This window comes from Nomascus leucogenys, chromosome 13, assembly GCF_006542625.1.
Source record: "Nomascus leucogenys isolate Asia chromosome 13, Asia_NLE_v1, whole genome shotgun sequence".
Classification (NCBI taxonomy): domain Eukaryota; kingdom Metazoa; phylum Chordata; class Mammalia; order Primates; family Hylobatidae; genus Nomascus; species Nomascus leucogenys.
In genome coordinates, this window is record NC_044393.1 from 28449095 (window position 1) to 28468822 (window position 19728).

A 19728-nucleotide genomic window follows, 5' to 3' on the forward strand; every position below is an offset into this window, starting at 1 on the left:
CTCATGCCCATAATCCCAGCACTTTGGGGGGGCTGAGGCGGGCAGATCACCTGAGATCAGGAGTTCGAGACCAGCCTGGCCAACATGGCAAAACCCTGTCTGTACTAGAAATACAAAAAATTAGCTGGCTGTGGTGATGGACACCTGAAATTCCAGCTACCCGGGAGGCTGAGACAGAAGAATTGCTTGCACCCAGGAGGCAGAGGTTGCAGTGAGCTGAGATCGCGCCATTGCACTCCAGCCTCGATGACAGAGCAAGACCCCATCTCAAAAAAAAAAAAAAAAAAAAAAGAAAACAAAGAAAGAAAAAAGAAACGAAAAGGCATGAGGTCCATGTCCTTGAGGCCTCATCGGCTGGCGGGGAGCAGGCTGGGGTCCTGTTCACTCCCCTTGCCTCCCTCCCACCCTATCACAGCTCTCACTCCCTGAGGATGCAGGATGGAGGCTGAGGCAGTCCTGCCAGCTTGCAGCTGGTGGAGGCAGGGAGGGCTGAATTGACCTCCAGGACCTTACCCCTATCTCTTGGTCCTTTCTTCCCTCCCCACCCATGACCCTCAGGCCTGCTCCCTGTGTGTTTGACTAAAGGGCAGGGATTGCTAAACCTGCTGGGTGAGTCCAGTGAGTCAGAGGCGATTCAGGTGGGCGGGCTGGTGGGCAGAAGGGCAGATGGGCAGAGGAAGTGCCAGTGCCACTGGGACCATGGCTCTGACGGTACGCGTGCAACGACTAACAGGGCTGACCGGCACCCACGACCGACAAGTGAAGCTCACCTTTCGAGGTGAGGCTTGCAGGGGCGCCCTAAGGACATTTGAAACTGGGGGCTCTGGATCCTCCATTCCCTGGGCCCTTGACCCAATGCCTTCCCATCTCTACAGCCCATCTCTTTTCTCCACCCACCCTGGTATCTCCAACCCTCTGCCTCTCCTTCCCATTGTCTACCTTTCTTTAAGGGTGAATCCAGGAGGGACTTGAAACTGGGCCAAGGGTGGGGGAAGCAAATTATTTTTTTGTGTATGTGGGGAGGGGCTGATATATGACTAGTTTCAGTTCTGAGCAGGCTTTACCCAGAAAACAAGAAAAATTCACTGTGGTCAAGAAGCAGATATCGGTGAGGTCAGTACAGTTGGTTCCTGATCTGTCTCCCATCCAAGTCCAACCTGGGGTTCAGGGGCTCATTCCTGGGTTTGGGGAAGTATAGTCTTGGGAGGTGGGGTCAGTTTGAGGCCTGAGAGATCAGACCCAGATTGGAACAAATTAGTTGCAAGACTGGGGGAATTCATTCTTGATCACTAGTTAGCCCCAGATCAGCCCTCACTCAGATTCAAACCCATGTGCAGGGATCCCTTCCAGGTTTGGGGACGTTAGACCTAAAGTTAGCTCTAAGTCTGGAGGATTGGCTCCTGTCTGAGGGTTAGGAATAGTTTTTGTTTTTTTTTTTTTTTTTTTTTTTTTTTTTAGACAGGGCCTCTGTCACTCAGGCTGGAGTACAATGGCACAATCTCAGCTCACTGGAACCTTCACCTCCCAAGTTCAAGCTAGTCTCCTGCCTCAGCCTCCTGAGTAGCTGGGATTACAGACATGTACCACCATGCCTGGCTAATTTTTGTATTTTTAGTAGAGAATGGGTTTTACCATGTTGGTCAGGCTGGTCTTGAACTCGTGATCTCAAGTGATCTGCCTGCCTTGGCCTCCCAAGGTGCTGGGATTACAGGCGTGAGCCACCGCACCCAGCCAAGAATAGGTTTTGGATTAGAGTTTAGGATCAGCACAGCATGGGTGTCACAAGCTTCCTCCTGTCCCCAGCTGTTCCGATGGCCCCACTATGGGGCTCCACTGGCTGGAGAGTGTCTGTCTGTGCAGGTGGTCAACTGCAGCCGTGTATTCAGCCCTAGGTGAGTAGGCCTGGGGAGACAGGGATGCAGGTCGGGCTGGGGGTGACTTAGAGCCATTCCCCTGGGTCACTGTTTTGCTCTATGCCACTCCCCTAGGCCTCTAGGGACCCTGGTAATCTCCCTGCAGCAGCTACAGAATGCTGGGCATTTGGTGCTACGGGAAGCCCTAGTGGATGAGAATCTTCGAGTGTCCCCGGTGAGCCCCTCCGGCCCCCAGGCTGCCACCCTCAAGTACCTCTAGATGAAGGGTTCCATTTCTCACAGGGGAAAACCTAAGACCCAGAGAGGAGTGGTAACAAGGCCTCTAGCCAGGATTCCTTTCAGCAATCAATTCTTTTGGGAGACAAAGATGAACCTGGCTGGATTTTCCTGGTGTTTCATGGAAGGGCTCATAGCCTAGTAGACGTGGACCTAACTTCAAATCTCAGATCTGCCATTTCCTGTCTGGGAACTTGTACAAGTTCTTTAGCATTTGGAAGCTGTTTTCTTTTTTTTGTTTTGTTTTGAGATGGAATCTCGCTCTGTCACCCAGGCTGGAATGCAGTGGCGCAATCTCGGCTCACTGCAACCTCCATCTCCCAGGTTTAAGCGATTCTCCTGCCTCAGCCTCCCAAGTAACTGGGACTACAGGCGCCCACCACCACGCCCGGCTAATTTTTTTTATTTTCAGGAGAGACTGGGTTTCACCATCTTGGCCAGGTTGGTCTCGAACTCCTGACCTTGTGATCCACCCTCCTTGGCCCCCCAAAGTGCTGGGATTACAGGCATGAGCCACTGCACCTGGCCTGGAAGCTGTTTTCTCATTTATATAATGTGGAAATTTTGAGCTCTTATGATAAGCCAAATGCTGAGCTGAGCAATGAGGATTCCGTGGTGAGCAAAACCAGATAAGGATTCACACCCTTGGAAGGGAGGCAAACATTAAACAAATATTCACACAAGTAAATGTGAAACTGGAACTGGCAGGTGTTAGAAGAAAGCTGGTAGGGGCTGGGAGAGGGTACAACAGGGGAGTATGATCTACTTGGGGGCCAGAGAAGGTTCCCTGAGGAAATAGTGCCTGAACTTAGACTTGAAGGATAATAGATGTTAACTGGGAGGAGAGAATGTTCCAGGCAGAGGAAAAGGCATATGCAAAGGCCCAGCACCTTGAAGGAGCACAGCTGGGGTGCCTGGAGTGAGATGGAGCTGGAAAGGTTGGTGGGGCCAGACCAGGCAGAGTACTGAAGGCCACTGTAAGGGATTTCCAACAAAAATGAGAGAATTTTGGAATCCTGTTGGGCCTCAAGAAGTAACTTGTGGCTGGGCATAGTGGCTCATGCCTGTAATCCCAGCACTTTGGGAAGCTAAAGTAGAAGGATCATCTGAGCTCAGGAGCTCAAGACCAGCCTGGGCAACATACATAATAAGACCTCATCAATACTAAAAATGAAAAAAGAAAAAAAAAAGAAGAAAGAAAATAAATAACGAGGAAACTTGCCTAGTTACTTATTTCTTAATAGGTTATGAGTAGTCTACATTATTAATGATCAGAGAGGAACCACAAGGCACCATGGATGCTGGCCAGAAAGATCTCTGCCGCCTGGAGCAAAAGGCATTGGCATTGTCCTTGGGCCTCTCTTAGACCCAGGGCAGTTAGAGGGGGGGCCCTAGGGGATACTGTATCTGGTTTTAGATCCAGGTGGAGCTTGACCTGAAGTACCAGCCCCCAGAGGGCGCTACTGGAGCCTGGTCAGAGGAGGACTTCGGGGCACCCATCCAGGACAGGTAATCCCCCCAGCAACTGAAGCAAGACCTGGTGGTCCCAGCCCAGGCAGACCCTGGAAAGGGAGAAGTAGTGCCCAGTTCCACTCTGGATCTGCCGATTCAGTGACCCTTGGACGTGTGCTGAGCAGGTGCCGCTCTGTAGCCAGGAATGTTCCTCTTAGTCCTTTCATTTATTTCCCCCCAGCTTGGAGTTAATCATCCCCAATGTGGGCTTCCAGGAACTGGAGTAAGTATGTGGGGATGACCTGGAGTCACCGAGGTCAGTCTTGGAGTTAGGAGCCAGTGATATGGGGGCAGCCCCAGGGTCTTGGGTCAGAACTGAATCAGTTCCAGGATCAGAGGTCAGTCCTAGAATCAGAGGTCAGTTCTGGAATTAGAAAGGTCCCAGGGTTAAGAGTCTGTCCTGCGAACAGTGAAGTCAGCCAGCCACAAGGTCAATAACTGGTCCTAGGATCAGTGGGATCAGTTCAAGGGTCAGGGGTCAGTCCAAGGCTCCAGGAAGTCAAGGGATTGCCCGGAGATGAGTGATGGGTTCCAGGCATGTCCCTTGAGGGCCTTTCCTATCAGGCCTGGGGAGGCCCAGCTGGAGCGGCGGGCAGTGGCTCTAGGCCACAGGCTAGCTCGAAGCCTAGGCCAGCAGGATGATGAGGAGAATGAGCTGGAGCTTGAGCTGGAGGAGGACCTGGATGATGAGCCTGACGTGGAACTTTCTGGTGTTATGTTCAGCCCCCTCAAGAGGTAACTTGTACCCATGGCACACCTGCTCCCACCCCCATCTGCCCTCACAGACACACCGCCCCGGGGTGTGTGGGAAAGGTGGGCTCTCCGGTCACTTGCTCATAGGCATAGACACTGCCATGTTCACACACATAGTTACAGTGGCTCACACACATGCAGGGGATGAGAGCTGGAGGAGGGTAAGATTTGTCTCTTCACTACAGCGTCCCAGTGCTTGGGACAGTGTTAGCACATAGTAGGTACTCAATAAACCTCTGTTGCATGAATGAATGGTTTCCGGCTCCAGGAATGAGTCAAATTCTGGGTGTAGGGTTGAGATAGAGGCAGCAAGACATGACCTGAAGGACTTGGAATCCAAAAATTCACAGGGAGAGAAAACATCATTCCCAGCACCAAGCGTGTGTGTGTGTGTGTGTGTGTGTGTGTGTGTGCACGCGCGCGCGTGTGCAGGGGAGGGACCAAGTGAGTGCTAACCTTAAGCTTCTCTCCAGCCGCACCAGGGCCCTGGCCCACGGGGATCCCTTCCAGGTGTCCAGAGCTCAAGACTTCCAGGTACTGCTCTTTTTCCAAGGCCTAACCCTTGGGAGTACTACCTCTTCTGGCACCATTGTTCTTTCCCTCCACCCAGGAAGGTCTGGCTTCCTTTCCTCATCCTTCTGTACCTCTCAGGTGGGAGTCACCGTGCTGGAAGCCCAGAAACTGGTTGGAGTCAACATTAACCCCTATGTGGCCGTGCAAGTGGGGGGACAGCGCCGTGTGACCGCCACACAGCGTGGGACCAATTGCCCCTTCTACAATGAGGTGGGTGCCACCACAGAAGAGGGCGAGCCTGACAGAATGGGAGGGGTTGATGTGAGAACTATTCCCGGAGGGGGTGCGGCCTAGGTGGAAATGGAGCCAGATGCTGGGCCTATGGATTGGGTTTGGGGGGTTGCTGATCCAGGAAAAGGTTGCAGTGAGAGGGTTGGGGGTGGGAGAAGGAGGGTCTTCTGAGCAAGAGACCTGGGTAAGCTGGCGGGAGCCCTTCACATCTAACCTCTCATCCCCACTTCAATTCAGTACTTCTTGTTCGAATTTCATGACACACGGCTTCGCCTCCAAGACTTGCTGCTGGAGATCACGGTGAGTGGGGTAGGGGTGACCAATGTCCTTCAGAGAAGGGGGGATGGGAAAGCTGCAGGACTAACACCACCTTCCCCCCAGGCTTTCCACTCGCAGACCCTCCCCTTTATGGCCACCCGGATAGGCACGTTCAGGATGGACCTGGGCATCATCTTGGACCAGCCAGGTATGGAATCGTCCCCTTATTGAGACTCTGCACGGACAAGGGCCCCAGAGATTGACCCTGCGGTGACTCCACATGGACCCCTATACACTCACTTCGGAGAGGGCCATCTCTGAATTCTTGGCACTTCCGCTCCTCCCTGCTGAGCCAGAGAAGCCCTGGCCATTGTCCGTCACTCCGATGACAGCCTCACGGCCACCCTGTGCGTCCCACCGGTCGCCCCTTACCCCTGGCTCGCCCCTTCGCCCTTAGATGGCCAATTCTACCAAAGATGGGCTCCGCTGCATGATCCCCGGGACACCCGCGCCGGGACCAAGGGTTTTGTTAAGGTCACCTTGTCCGTGAGGGCGCGCGGGGACCTGCCCCCTCCAATGTTACCCCCGGCCCCAGGGCACTGTTCGGACATCGACAAGTGAGCCGGGGTGAGGTGGGGAGGGGTACATGGATCCGGGGGTGGCCGTGGGGCGCGGATAAGGGGAGGGGCCGAGATCCCAGTTTCTCCCCCCGGCTCGGTGCCCCCTCCCCTAGGAACCTGCTCCTGCCGCGCGGGGTGCCCGCCGAGAGGCCGTGGGCGCGGCTCCGCGTGCGTCTGTACCGCGCCGAGGGGCTTCCCGCGCTGCGCCCCGGGCTGCTGGGCAGCCTCGCCCGCGCCCTGCACGACCAGCGCGTCCTGGTGGAGCCCTATGTGCGGGTGTCTTTCCTGGGGCAGGAGGTAAGTCCCTCCGTGGCCCACGGCGCCGAGGCTCCGGCCCCGACTCCGCGCTGATCTCCCTCCTCCTGTCTTTAACGCCACCTTCAGGGTGAGACGTCGGTGCGCGCCGAAGCGGCGGCGCCCGAGTGGAACGAGCAGCTGAGCTTCGTGGAGCTCTTCCCGCCGCTGACGCGCAGCCTCCGCCTGCAGCTGCGGGACGACGCGCCCCTGGTCGACGCGGCCCTCGCTACGCACGTGCTGGACCTGAGGCGGATCTCCCATCCGGGCCGCGCTGGTGAGAGCTTCCGGCCGCGGCAAATCCGGCCTCACTCGCCTCGGTCCATAGGGCGCTGTAGGGCCCATTCCCAACCGCAAGCCCCATCCTCGCGACCCCGCTCCGCCTAGGAGTGCTGGTCCGCCCGCAAAACAAACTGCTTCAAGCCGCCCCCAGACTGTGAACCCCACCATCGGTTTGGCTCCGTTGGCAAGATTCTGACCACAGCCGCCTGTCCAGTAACCAGCCCAGTCCCACCCTTCTACAGCTGTGCACGCGCTGACACTGCCGGTCCACTCCTTTCCCCGACCCCCAGGCCTGGCGGATCGCCCGTAGCTCCGCCCCAATCCCGCCCCCGCCCCAATCAATCCCGACTCCGCCCCCAGAGCTCAGGCTGCGTCCCCCGAGCCCGGGCTCCCGCGGTTTCTAGCTCCTTGGGGCGCTGAGCTGTTTTGGAGGCGCCCCAGGTCGTGTTTCACAGGGGCGCGTCCGCAACTGCTGACCAACTTCTTCCCTTTCAGAGCGGCTTAGTCCCCCTCCCCTGCCCTCAGCCCCGAACACTTGGAGGAGATCAGGGTGAGGTGCAGAGATTTACCAGCACTCGCCCTCCCCGCGCTCCCCTCCAACACGCTGCTCTTGTTCCCCACAGCGGGGTTTAATCCTACCTTCGGCCCGGCCTGGGTGCCCCTCTATGGCTCGCCCCCCAGCGCGGGGCTCCGGGATGGTCTTCAAGGTCTCAACGAAGGCGTTGGCCAAGGCATTTGGTTCCGCGGCCGCCTTCTGCTGGCTGTGTCCATGCAGGTGTTGGAAGGGAGAGCTGAACCTGAGCCTCCCCGGGCCCAGCAGGGGTCCACGTTGTCTCGGCTCACCCGAAAGAAGAAAAAGAAAGCCAGAAGGGATCAGACCCCAAAGGCGGTTCCGCAGCACGTGGACGCCAGCCCCGGTGCCGAGGGGCCTGAGATTCCCAGTGCCATGGAGGTGGAGGTGGAGGAGCTGCTGCCGCTGCCAGAGGTGGGGGCTGGGGGGTAGCAAAGGGGGCGGGGTCACCTCAGCTCTGGAAGGTGGAATCCACTCTCAGGCATTAAACACCACGACAGGGGTCTCAATTTGGGGGCCTGGGCGAAGAGTGAGGTGTGTGCCCACATGGGCTCTGGTATATGCACACATGTTGTGGGAGAGACGACCCATACCCAGGGCCAATGCTGGGGCCGCGAGGAGGGAGAGGGAGTAAGAAACCTGCAGTGACTTCCAAGCCTTGGTCGCACTTCTTTATGTGGGCATTGCGGCCAAGCATAGTCCAGGCTGTTCCCTGGGAGAGTAGGTGCTGACTCCAGCCTGATGGCCTCCCCCAGAATGTCCTGGCGCCCTGTGAAGATTTCTTGCTTTTCGGTGTGCTCTTCGAGGCCACCATGATCGACCTCGCCGTGGCCTCCCAGCCCATCAGCTTCGAGATCTCCATTGGTGTGTGGCCTAGCCAAACCCGAGTGCCATGGGTTTGAGGGTGGGCACTCTCATTTCAGACCTTAGAACCCTGGAAGGGGCTGTTGACTTTCAGTAAGGGGTGGGTTCTGACTTCTATTGAGGCAGAGGTGGTTGAGGGGGGGTTCCGGCCCTCAGCCTGGCGCCCACTGACCCTTGCTGCCCCGGGGCAGGTCGCGCAGGCCGCTTGGAGGAGCAATTGGGCCCAGGGTCCAGGGCCGGGGAGGGAACTGAGGGTGCGGCGGTGGAGGCTCAGCCTCTGCTGGCAGCCAGGCCAGAGGAGGAGAAAGAGGAGGAGGAACTGGGGACCCCTGCTCAGCGGCCTGAGCCCATGGACGGCAGTGGGTGAGTGCTCCCGGTGGCTGGAAGGGGCGGTCTGGGAGGTCCCCAAGAGCCCAGAATGCCCGCGAAGCCTCCTCTCCACCTGCCAGTCCATATTTCTGCTTGCCCCTCCGTCACCGCAAGCCATGCATGCATGTGTGGAGTCGCTGGGAGGACCACACCTGGCGCCTGCAGAGCAGCAACTGCGTGCGCAAAGTGGCCGAGAGGCTGGTAAGGGCAAGACCGGTGCCCACAGGGAGAGACTGGGCCGTAGGGACGCCTAGGACACTGCAGCCTTTGAAGGAAGCTCTGCAGTGGGGCTAACGGGCAGGCACTAGAGAGCCAGCACCTTGTTGGTGCAAGGCCAGGGGGGCAAGGGCCAAAGAGCACAGCTTCTGGGTGAACTGAGGATGCCAGGAGTTGTGGGAGGACAGAGTTTCAGAATTGCTGGACCCTGGAAGGGGCTGAATGGAGATGGGTAGAGGTACTGCTGGTGGGGCCCCACTTTTGGTGGAGCCAGTAGGGGGCTGGAAAGATGGAGCCATCAACCTGATGGAGCCAAAGAAGGGCAGCCCAAGAGGTGTGGTCATGAGTGGGTGGGGCCCAGGTGGGGGTGTGGTCTACGAGGGGTCTGAGTCAGGGACCCTCAAGACTCTGACCCTCTCCCACCTTGCACAGGACCAGGGGCTGCAGGAGGTTGAGAGACTGCAGCGCAGGCCAGGGCCTGGCGCCTGTGCACAGCTCAAGCAGGCACTGGAAGAGCTGGTGGCTGGGAGCAGGTGAGCTGAGAGCCACCCCTACTGTTGCCTGTACTTGGGCCAACTCCAGGGCAGGGGAGACTCTCGGTGGCTGTCTGGACCCAAGGGCGGCTTGCAGCTGCATTTGCTCAGCACCTTACAGAAAAATGAGAAGACAATTTTTCCTATCCAGGGAGCTGATGAGATTATTGGGAGTTAGGCTTCCCTGATTCTCTGGCACCTCAGCTGTTTTCCATCTCCATGAGTTCCCTTTCCCACGCTCCTAGAGGCTTATCCCGTGTCTCTTTTCAAACCTCGCCTCCTCTCCTCCACACTTGTTCCTGCTAATCACCTTACACCCAGTCTACCTCCTTGCCGGCTTCTGCATCCATCTGCTCTCCTCTTTTCCTGCTCCAGTGACCACAGCTGTGATCTGGATTTCATCACTGGAGGAATTAGCTCTGTAATTGTCAATTTTCTCCCCTTCATCATTGATTGGTCCCTAGTTACCAGGTCATTGCTGTAACTACATAAACATGTTCAGCCAGGCGCGGTGGCTCACACCCATAATCCCAGCACTTTTGGAGGCTGAGGCGGGCAGATCATTTGAGGTTAGGAGTTCAAGACCAGCCTGGCCAACATGGTGAAACCCCGTCTCTACCAAAAAAATACAAAAATTAGCCGGGCATAATGGTGGGTGCCTCCCAGCTACTTGGGAGGCTGAGGCAGGAGAATCACTTGAACCTGAGAGGCGGAGGTTGCAGTGAGCCAAGATTGAGCCACTGCACTCCAGCCTGGGCGACAGAGCGAGACTACATCTCAAAAACAAACAAAACAAACAACCAAAAAAATGTTCTAGTTACTTCCATCTTTGACCTTCACTACTGCCCTGAATTCCATTATCTGCTCCAGGTACTTAAGTGATTTTCAGATCCTCTTCTCAAAAGGGTTCTTTATTTGATAACTATTTATGGCACTTACTATGCCAGACACTGTTTTAGGCACAGGAATATCAGTGAAAAAGCATTCCTGCCCACAAAAATCTCTGAAGTTGGCCAGGCACAATGGCTCACACCTGTAGTCCCAGCTACTCGGGGGAGGCTGAAGTGGGAAGAGCCCAGGGGTTCAAGGCTGCAGAGAACCATGATTGCGCCACTGCACTCCAGTCTGGGTGACAGAATGGGACCCTGACTCTAAAAAAAAAACCCTGAAGCTTACGTTTGGGTGTAGAGGTTGGGGATGGGTGGCGACATGTAAAATAAGCATATAAACAGATAGAAAAATACTAAGTAGGAGAAGTGTTAAGGAAGAACACGAAGCAAGGAAGCATTAGAAAGAGGTACTGCAATTTCAGAAAGGGTGTGGAGGGGAGGCCACCGTGAAGGTGACATGAAGATGGAGGAGAAAGCCTGCCTGTAATGGTGTTCCAGGTGGAGGGGACAGCATGCCTGGAGTGTTTGAGGAGGAGCACAGAACCAGTGTGACTGCGGCAGTGTGACATAGTAGAAGAGGCTGGAGGAGGCCGGGGGAAGGAGGATGATGGTGGGGAGGGACAGATCCTGTGGGAGCCTCACAAGCCATTTTAATGACTTTGGCTTCTTCTGTGAGTGAAATGGGGGGGCAGTGAATGTTTCGAAAAGGAAAAAGATACACTCTAACACATAGATCCTTAAAAGGGATCAGTGGGGGAGGAAGCAGGGAAATTAGTAAAGGGGCTATTGTGATAATCCAGGTGACAGGTGGTGATGAACTGATCTAGGGGATGGTTGCAGTGGAGATGGAGTGCTGTGAATGGATTCAAGAGAAAATTTGGAATTGGGGGTGATACCTCAGGACTTGCTAAGATTTTGGCTTGTGGGCTGGGCGTGGTGGCTCACACCTGGAATCCCAGCACTTTGGGAGGCCAAGGTGGGAGGATCAATTGAGCCCAGGAGTTTGAGACCAACCTGAACAATATAGGAAGACTTTGTCTCTATGAAAAATACAAAAGTTAGCTGGGTGTGGTGGTGCACACCTGTAGTCCCAGCTACTCAGGAGGCTGAGATGGGAGGATGGCTTGAGTCCAGGAGGTTAAGGCTGTACCAACCGCATAGTTATGCAAGCCAAAATCTTCTTTTTTTGAAAAAAAAGAAAAAACCTGTTTTCAATAGAAAACAAAAGGAGAAGGTCTGAGGGAAGCAGGGATGAGGTGGGATCTGAGGGAAGGCAGATAGTAGGAGCTTAGTTTTGGACATGCTAACTGAAATTCTTATTGAATTGTAAGTGGACATGTGTGGTAGGCAGTTAGCTATAGGAGTTGAGTTCTGGGGAGAATTCTAGGCTGGAAATGTCAATTTGGGAGCTGTCATTATGTAGATGGAGCTGGATAACAGCATTAACAGAGCATAGAAAAGAGAAATCTGAGAACCTGGAGTGCTCCAGCATTTAGAGGAAGGGAGAAAGCAGGGACTCAGTCAAGGACCCTGATCAGGAGAGGCAGTGAGGTAGGAGGCTGTAGGTGGTCACTTTTCTGTTTTCACCATGCTCAACCTTTCAGCGTCAGTAGACACAGTTGTTTCACCATGTTGGCCAGGCTGGTCTCGAACTCCTGACCTCAAGTGATTCACTGCCTCGGCCTCCCAAAGTGCTGGGATTACAGGCCTGAACCACCACACCTGGCCAGATTCTGGATATTTTTTGAAGGTAGAGCATAAAGAATTTGCTGATGAATTGATGTGGAATAAGAGAGAAAGAGCAGTGAGAGATGACTCGAAAGTTCTGAGGTGAAATAGGGTTTTTTTTTTTTTTTTTTTTGCAGGGGGAAAGTATGCATTTGGCTTGGGCATGTAATGTTCAAGCTATACGTTAGCCAACCTGTTGGAGACTAAACCACACCATCGCCATCTGAGGCTTCAATGCGCTTAGGAATCCTCTAGGGCGTAAATGCAGCTTCTGATTCATCAGGGCCTGGGGTGGGGCTGAGGTCCTGCAGTTTTAAATAGCCTGCAGGTGATACCAGTGCTGTTGGTCCGTGGGCCACACCTGGGATAGCCAGGGTAGTAGGTGGTTAAATATTAGTGAGCTCTGGAGCTCAAGAGCAAAGCTGGCCTTGATGATTTTTGGGAGTGGTCCAAATAGAGATAGGCCATCTTTGCAGGAGAAAGGTTGCCTCTTCAGAGCTCAAGACTGAGAGGGCTATGAGGGAGGCTGGGGGTGGGAGGTCGGCTCGGAGGGAAGTGGCTCCAAGGTCAGCGTCCTTCTCCTTTCCTTTGACTCCTGTCTGCTGCACATATCCCTGCTCACTGCAGACAGTTTTGCCGCGGTGCCGAGCGCAGGACGATGACCCGGCCCAATGCCCTGGATCGATGCCGAGGGAAACTCCTGGTGCACAGCCTGGTACGGCCTCGGGAAGGGACTCAGGGGCGCCTAGCTGGGGCCTTCCGCTCATGCAGTCTTTTTGCCCTCCCAGAACCTTTTGGCTAAGCAAGGACTGCGACTTCTACGTGGCCTGAGACGGGGCAACGTGCAAAAGAAGGTGGCATTGGCCAAGAAGCTCCTGGCAAAACTGCGCTTTCTGGCTGAGGAGGTAATGCCTCGCCCACCCCACTTTCCTACCCTGTACACCCTTTTCCCTGAGCTTTTGAACCATTCCAGAGGCCTCTGGCAGGTGTGACATAACATTTTTCCTTTGGAATGATGCCAGGGCTGGGACTCATTGCTATGGGCATAGGACCAAGATCCATTTGCAGTAGCTAAGGGTGAGGGCGAGAGTTCTAGAATCCAGCAGAGACCCAGGGAACATTCAGGATCTCTTTGGATGAAGATTTGAGAGTAGGCTGCCTTGAGCATGACCTCCCTTGTCTGAAGCACTAAATATGACATGCGTGAAGGGTGAAGGGAGTTGACAGGAGCAGAAACTGAGGGTTAGACACGGAAAGTGATTGGTCCACCATGCTGCAGCTGCTTAAGACAGAAGCTCCGTCCTTCCCAAAGGCACAGGATGTTTAGACCGCTTAGGCCAGTAGGTTCTCAAACAGTGAGGAAATGTAGTCTCAGACCTTAAAGGATAAATTGGAGTTGGGCAAGTGAGAAAGAAAAAATAGCACATACAAAGGCCCAGAACTGAGAAGCCTGGGCAGCTGGAAGACAGAGCGTTGGATGAAGAGATGGGATACCTTTTTTTTTTTTTAAGACGGAGTCTCACTCTGTCACCCAGCCTGGAATACAATGGCGCAGTCTCGGCTCACTGTAACCTCTGAGTTCTGGGTTCAAGCAATTCTCCTGCCTCAGCCTCCTGAGTAGCTGGGATTACAGGCACCTGCCACCATGCCCAGCTAATTTATTTTATTTTTAGTAGAGATGGGGTTTCACCATGTTGGTCAGGCTGGTCTCAAACTCCTGACCTCATGATCCACCCACCTCGGCCTCCCAAAGTGCTGGGATTACAGGCATGAGCCACTGCACCCAGCCTAGAAGCTATTATCTTAAATGTTGGTGCAAAATTGCTTTTAAAATTGTGGGTGGTGGCTCATGCCTGTAATTCCAGCACTTTGGGAGGCTGAGGCAGGAGGACCACTTGAGCGCAGGAGTTTGAGACCAGCTTGGGCAGCAAGGTGAGACCCTGTCTCTACAAAAATTAGCTGGTTGTGGTGGTGCACACCTAGAGTCCCAGCTACTCCGGAGGCTGAGGTGAGAGGGTTGCTTGAGCCCAGGTGGTCGAGGCTACAGTGAGCTAAGTTTGCACCTCTGCATTCCAGCCTGGGCAAAAGAGCGAGACTCTGTCTCAAAGAAAAAATTGTATTGAAAACCTCCTTTTGTCATCTGACATTTAACAATTTTTTATGAGTCCAGGTGTGGCGGCTCATGCCTATAATCCCAGCACTTTGGGAGGCCGAGGCGGGTGGATCACCTGAGGTCAGGACCAGCCTGGCCAATATGGCAAAACCCCGTCTCTACTGAAAAAAAATTAGCTGGGCCTGGTGGCATGTGCCTGTAATCCCAGCTACTTGGGAGGCTGAGGCAGGAGAATCGCTTCAACCCGGGAGGTAGAGATTGTGGTGAGCCAAGATTGTGCCACTGCACCCCAGCCTGGGCGACAGAGTGGGACTCTGTCTTAAAAAAATAAAAAAATATATTTTATTTTGAACCTGCCTCCCGGGTTCAAGTGATTCTCCTACCTCAGCCTCCTGAGTAGCTGGGATTACAGGCGCAGGTGACCACACTTGGCTAATCTTTTTTTCTGTTTTTAGTAGAGACGGCGTTTTGCCATGTTGGCCAGGCTGGTCTTGAACTCCTGACCTCAGCTGATCTGCCTACCTCGGCCTCCCAAAGTGCTGGGATAACAGGCATGAGCCACCATGCCTGGCAAATAAAATTTTTTTATGGCCAGACACAGTGGCTGATGCCTGTAATCCCAACACTTTGGGATCCTCCAAAGTGAGAGGATCACCTGAGCCCAGGAGTTCAAGACCAAGCTAGGCAAAACAGTGAGACCTCATCTCCTCAAAAAATAAAAAATAAAAATTAGCCAGGCATGATGGAACATGCCTGTAGTCCCAGCTACTCAGGAGGCTGAGGTGGGAGGATTGCCTGAGCTTGGGAGGTTGAAGCTACAATGAATTGTGATTGTGCCACTGCACTCCTGCCTGGGTGACAGAGTGAGACCCTGTCTCAAAAATAAATAAAAATAAAAAATTTTCATGGTATAGATGTGCATTCTGAAATAATATAGTTTTGTGTTGCTGTTTTTCAGATTTTATATTATTTTGCTTTTAAAATCTCAATATTATGTGTATGAGATTTATCCATATCATTGCATGTAGCTGTAATTTTTCAATTTTCATTGCCATATAACATTATATTGTATAAACATACTATAATGTGGCTGGGCACAGTGGTTCACACCTGTAATCCCAGCACTTTGGGAGGCTGAGGAAGGAGGATCATGAGTTTAAGAGTTGGAGACTATCCTGGCCAACATGGCAAAACCCCATCTCTACTAAAAATACAAAAATTAGCCAGGCATGGTACCCGTAATCCCAGGTACTTAGGAGGCTGAGGCAGGGAGAATTGCTTGAACCTGAGAGGTGGAGGCTGCAGTGAGCTGAGATCGGGCCACTATACTCCAGCCTGGGCGATGGAGCGAGACTCCATCTCAAAAAAAAAAAAAAAAAAATATATATATATATATATATACACACACATATATATATATAAGATATTGTGCTGCCGATGGGTATGTGAGATGTTCCCAATGGGTGGTGATTAGAAACAATGCTTCCAAGACCATTTTGTTACACGTCTTGGTGCTTTTCTATGGCAGTGGTTCTCAAACTTTTTGGTCTCAGGACAGGTCTTAGATTACGCCACTGCACTCTAACCTGGGTGACAGAGAGAGTACTCTATCTCAAAAAAAAAAAAAAAAAAAAAAAAAAAAAAAAAAAAAAATGGAGATGGGGTCTTGCTGTGTTGACCAGGCTGGTCTCAAACTTCTGAGCTCAAGCAGACCCCCTGCCTTGGCCTTCCAAAGTGTTGGGATTACAGGTGTGAGCCACCATGTAGTAGCTGGGATTACGGGCATGTGCCACCATACCTGGTTAATTTTTGTATTTTTAGTAGAGATGGAGTTTCACCATGTTGGTCAGGTTGGTCTCAAACTCCTGACCTCAGGCGATCTGCCCGCCTTGGCCTCCCAAAGTGCTGGGATTACAGATGTGAGCCACTGCACCAGGCCGGGAGTGAGTCTTTCTACATCCAACTAATAGTGGGCCCCTCCACCGATTTTTCTTTTTCTATTTTTTTTTATTTTTTTGAGATGGAGTCTAGAGCTGTGTCGCCCAGGCTGGAGTGCAGTGGCGCAGTCTCGGCTCACTGCAACCTCTGCCTCCCGGGTTCAAGAGATTCTCCTGTCTCAGCTTCCCGAGTAGCTGGGATTACAGGTGCCTGCCGCCATGCCCAGATAATTTTAGTATTTTAGTAAAGACGGGGTTTCATTTTGTTGGCCAGGCTTGTCTCGAACTCCTGACCTCGTGATCTACCTGCCTCAGCCTCCCAAAGTGCTGGGATTACAAGCGAGAGCCACCACACCCAGCCCTCTGCTGATTAAAAAAAAAAATTAGTGTTTTCCTCTGATGTACAATTTACATATAATGAAGTGTACAAATACATATATATTTTTAAGACAGAGTCTCACTCTGTCACTTAGGCTGGAGTGCAGTGGCAAGATCTCAGCTCACTGTAACTTCTGCCTCCAGGCTCAAGTGATTCTTCTGCCTCAGCCTCCTGAGTAGCTGGGAGTATAGGCGTGCGCCACCATGCCTGCTAATTTTTGTATTTTTAGTAGAGATGGGGTTTCGCCATGTTGGCCAGGCTAGTCTTGAACTCCTGGAGTCAAGCGATCTGGCCACCTCGGCCTCCCAAAGTGCTGGGATTACAGGCATGAGTCACCATGTCTGGCCAAGTGTACAAATCCTAACACACATTTGCTGAATTTTGGCAAATACATGTATCTGTGTAACCCAAATCCGTATCAAGATCTAGAATATTACTTTCACCCCAGAGTTGTTCCTTTATGTTCCTTCCCAGTCAGTCTCCATTCACCCCCCTAGAGATAACTACTGATTTTTTCAATATATTTTGATTTTTTTCATTATAGTTTTGCCTGTACTAGATTTTAATACAATGCAATCATGCCATATGTATAGTCAATTCTTGTTATTGGTGGTCATCATAGTCTATAAAGTTGCTGCAAACGCTGAATTAGCAAATACTGAATCACTGCCCCCAGAGAAATACAGGGTTAGGTTCCTAGTAGGCGATGGTCACATTTTTTTGGTCAACTGATCAGTACAAAACCTTGTTTTATGTGTGTTTGTTTAAAGATACTTTCTTTAATATAATATATTGTTGACCATTGCAGTGGGTCACGCCTGTAATCCCAGCACTTTGGGAGGCCGAGGTGGGTGGGATCACCTGAGGTCAGGAGTTTGAGACCAGGCTGGCCAGCACGGCGAAACCCCGTCTCTACTAAAAATATAAAAAGTTAGCCAGACGTGGTGGCCAGTGCTTGGAGTCCCAGCTACTCTGGAAGCTGAGGCAGGAGAATCACTTGAACCCAGAAGGCAGAGGTTGCAGTGAGCTGAGATCGTGCCACTGTACTTCAGCCTGGGTGACAGAATGAGACTCTGTCTCAAAAAACAAAACAAAACAAAGCAGAAAATGCTTACAGTATCAGAGCTCACAAAGGCAGAGTATTGCTTTATTCCAACTCAGGGCCCTTCAAACTTTTTTTTAAAATCTAAGTCTCAGTGTGGTGGCTCACGCCTGTAATCCCAGCACTTTGGGAGGCCAAGGCAGGCAGGTCACTTGAGGTCAGGAATTCAAGACCAGCCTGGCCAACAAGGCAAAACCCCCTCTCTATTAAAAACACAAAAAGCTGGGTGTGGTGGTATGCATCTGTAATCCCAGCTACTCAGGATGCCGAGGCCAGAGAATTGCTTGAACTCGGGAGATGGAGGTTTCGGTGAGCTGAGATTGTGCCACTGCATTCCTCCAGCTTGGGTGACAGCAAGATTCCATCGCAAAAAAAAAAAAAAAAAAAAAAAATTTAAACCCATTTCCCGTTTAGAGAAAAAAAGTGCAGCTCACTGCCAGCACTCATTTAATTTTACATAAACTCACTCTTTGAGGCTGAAGCAAATATGACTGATTTTCAATATGAAAATAAAATATAAAAACCTTACTTGGAGTTATTTCTAAGCAGAACTTGTCTCTAATCCTGATGTAACAGAAGTATATATGATGTTACATCAGGATTACAGACAAGAGTATTCTCAAGGCAAACAGGAAATAGGTTAAAAAAATGTCTTTTTGTATTTTTAATAAACCAGAACATTTTTTGCATGACTCGTTGAAATTCTTTTTTTTTTTTTTTTTTTTTTTTTTTTTTTTTTTGAGGCAGAGTCTTGCTCTGTCGCCCAGGCTGGAGTGTGGTGGCTAGTTCTCGGCTCACTCTAACCTCCGCCTCCCAGGTTCAAGTGATTCTCCTGCCTCAGCTTCCTGAGTAGCTGGGATTCCAGGCGAGCGCCATCACGCCCGGCTTGTTTTTGTATTTTTAGTAGAGACGGGGTTTTACCATGTTGGTCAAGCTATTCTGGAACTCCTGACCTCGTGATCCGCTCACCTCGGGCTCCCAAAGTGCTGGGATTACAGGCATGAGCCACCGCACCCGGCCAGTTGTTGAAATTCTTAAGATGAACTGGATGCTGCAACGGGTACCCTCTTGTGTTTAGGTGTTGTTCCTTCACGGAATCCATGCCTGAATCTGCAGTATACAATTTTTAGGTGCCTCATTCGATCAGTCCCAGTGGTATTTTGTCTTTTAGCCAGTTATGCTTCCTCTAGTGCTTGGCAGGGTAGCCACATTTGCCACAGGTCAACTTCTGAAGTTGGCAGGCCATAGAGCCACAGTGGCGGCACAAAGTATGTGTCTTATTGCGATGCTTTCCAAACGATGACTTTTCCTTCGTCATCTTGCTTCTGTGGCTTCAACCAAAGAAGGGTTAAAAATTTTTAGTAGAGGCCGGGTGCGGTGGCTCATGCCTGTAATCCCAGCACTTTAGGAGGCTGAGGCAGGAGGATCACCCGAGGTGAGGAGTTTGAGACCAGCCTGGCCAGCATGGTGAAACCCCATCTCTACTGAAAATACAAAAATTAGTTGGGCATAGTGGCACATGCCTGTAGTCCCAGCTACTCAGGAGGCTGAGGCAGGAGAATTGCTTGAACCTAGGAAGCAGAGGTTGCAGTGAGCCGAGATTGCACCATTGCACTCCAGCCTGGGTGACAGAGCGAGACTCAGTCTCAAAAAAGAAAAATTTATTATTATTTTCAATAAAGCTGAGGTCTCACTTTGTCGCCTAGGCTGCTGTTGGACCCCTAAGCTCAAGTGATCCTCCCACCTTGGCCTCCCAAAGTGCTGGGGTTACAGGTACAAGGCCACCATGCCTGACCTGTTCAAACTTTTGACTCTTTGCCCATACTCATGTGATTACAAAAGCATCAGGGGTATTTATTTGGGGGTTACAGATTTTAGCTGGTAAGCAAATTTGCAAATACAGAATTCACAAATAATGAGGAACGACTGTATTCTCTTGTGAGAGGCTTCCTTTACTCAGTGTACTGTTTTGAGATGCATCCAAGTTGTTGCAGATATCTAGTTTCTTTTTATTGTTGAGCAATTTCCCATTGTATAAATATATCACAGTTTGTTTATTCATTCTCATATTGATGGACAGCTGTGCTGTTTCATGTTTTTGGCTAGTATGAATAAAGCTGCTATGAATTTTTTTTTTTTTTTTTTTTTTTTTTTTGAGATGGAGTTTTGCCCTTGCTGCCTGGGCTAGAATGCAATGATGTGATCTCAGCTCACTACAACTTTCGCCTCCTGAGTTCAAGTGATTCTCCTGCCTCAGCCTCCCAAGTAGCTGGGATTACAGGCGCGTGCCACCTTGCCTGCCTACTCTTCTGTATTTTTAGTAAAGATGGGGTTCACCATGTTGGCCAGGCTG

At 51.7% G+C, this 19728-nt stretch overlaps 1 protein-coding gene and 1 pseudogene across 1 annotated transcript in view; one reads left to right on the forward strand and one right to left on the reverse strand.

Moving 5' to 3' along the window:
- The first annotated feature begins 699 nt into the window (after positions 1–699).
- Positions 700–19728, forward strand: part of FER1L4 (fer-1-like protein 4) — a 49094-nt gene continuing 30065 nt past the window's right edge. Inside the window, exons 1-21 of the mRNA XM_030825361.1 lie at positions 700–778; positions 1058–1113; positions 1804–1892; positions 1989–2088; positions 3568–3659; positions 3844–3885; positions 4227–4397; positions 4889–4949; positions 5067–5198; positions 5457–5519; positions 5601–5685; positions 5935–6094; positions 6211–6394; positions 6482–6668; positions 7297–7658; positions 8000–8108; positions 8300–8471; positions 8558–8678; positions 9126–9226; positions 12472–12559; positions 12633–12749. Coding sequence (XP_030681221.1) covers positions 700–778; positions 1058–1113; positions 1804–1892; positions 1989–2088; positions 3568–3659; positions 3844–3885; positions 4227–4397; positions 4889–4949; positions 5067–5198; positions 5457–5519; positions 5601–5685; positions 5935–6094; positions 6211–6394; positions 6482–6668; positions 7297–7658; positions 8000–8108; positions 8300–8471; positions 8558–8678; positions 9126–9226; positions 12472–12559; positions 12633–12749 — 2571 coding nt within the window. The remainder of the gene's footprint in view (positions 779–1057; positions 1114–1803; positions 1893–1988; positions 2089–3567; positions 3660–3843; positions 3886–4226; positions 4398–4888; positions 4950–5066; positions 5199–5456; positions 5520–5600; positions 5686–5934; positions 6095–6210; positions 6395–6481; positions 6669–7296; positions 7659–7999; positions 8109–8299; positions 8472–8557; positions 8679–9125; positions 9227–12471; positions 12560–12632; positions 12750–19728) is intronic.
- Positions 18410–18693, reverse strand: LOC115837921 (annotated as a pseudogene).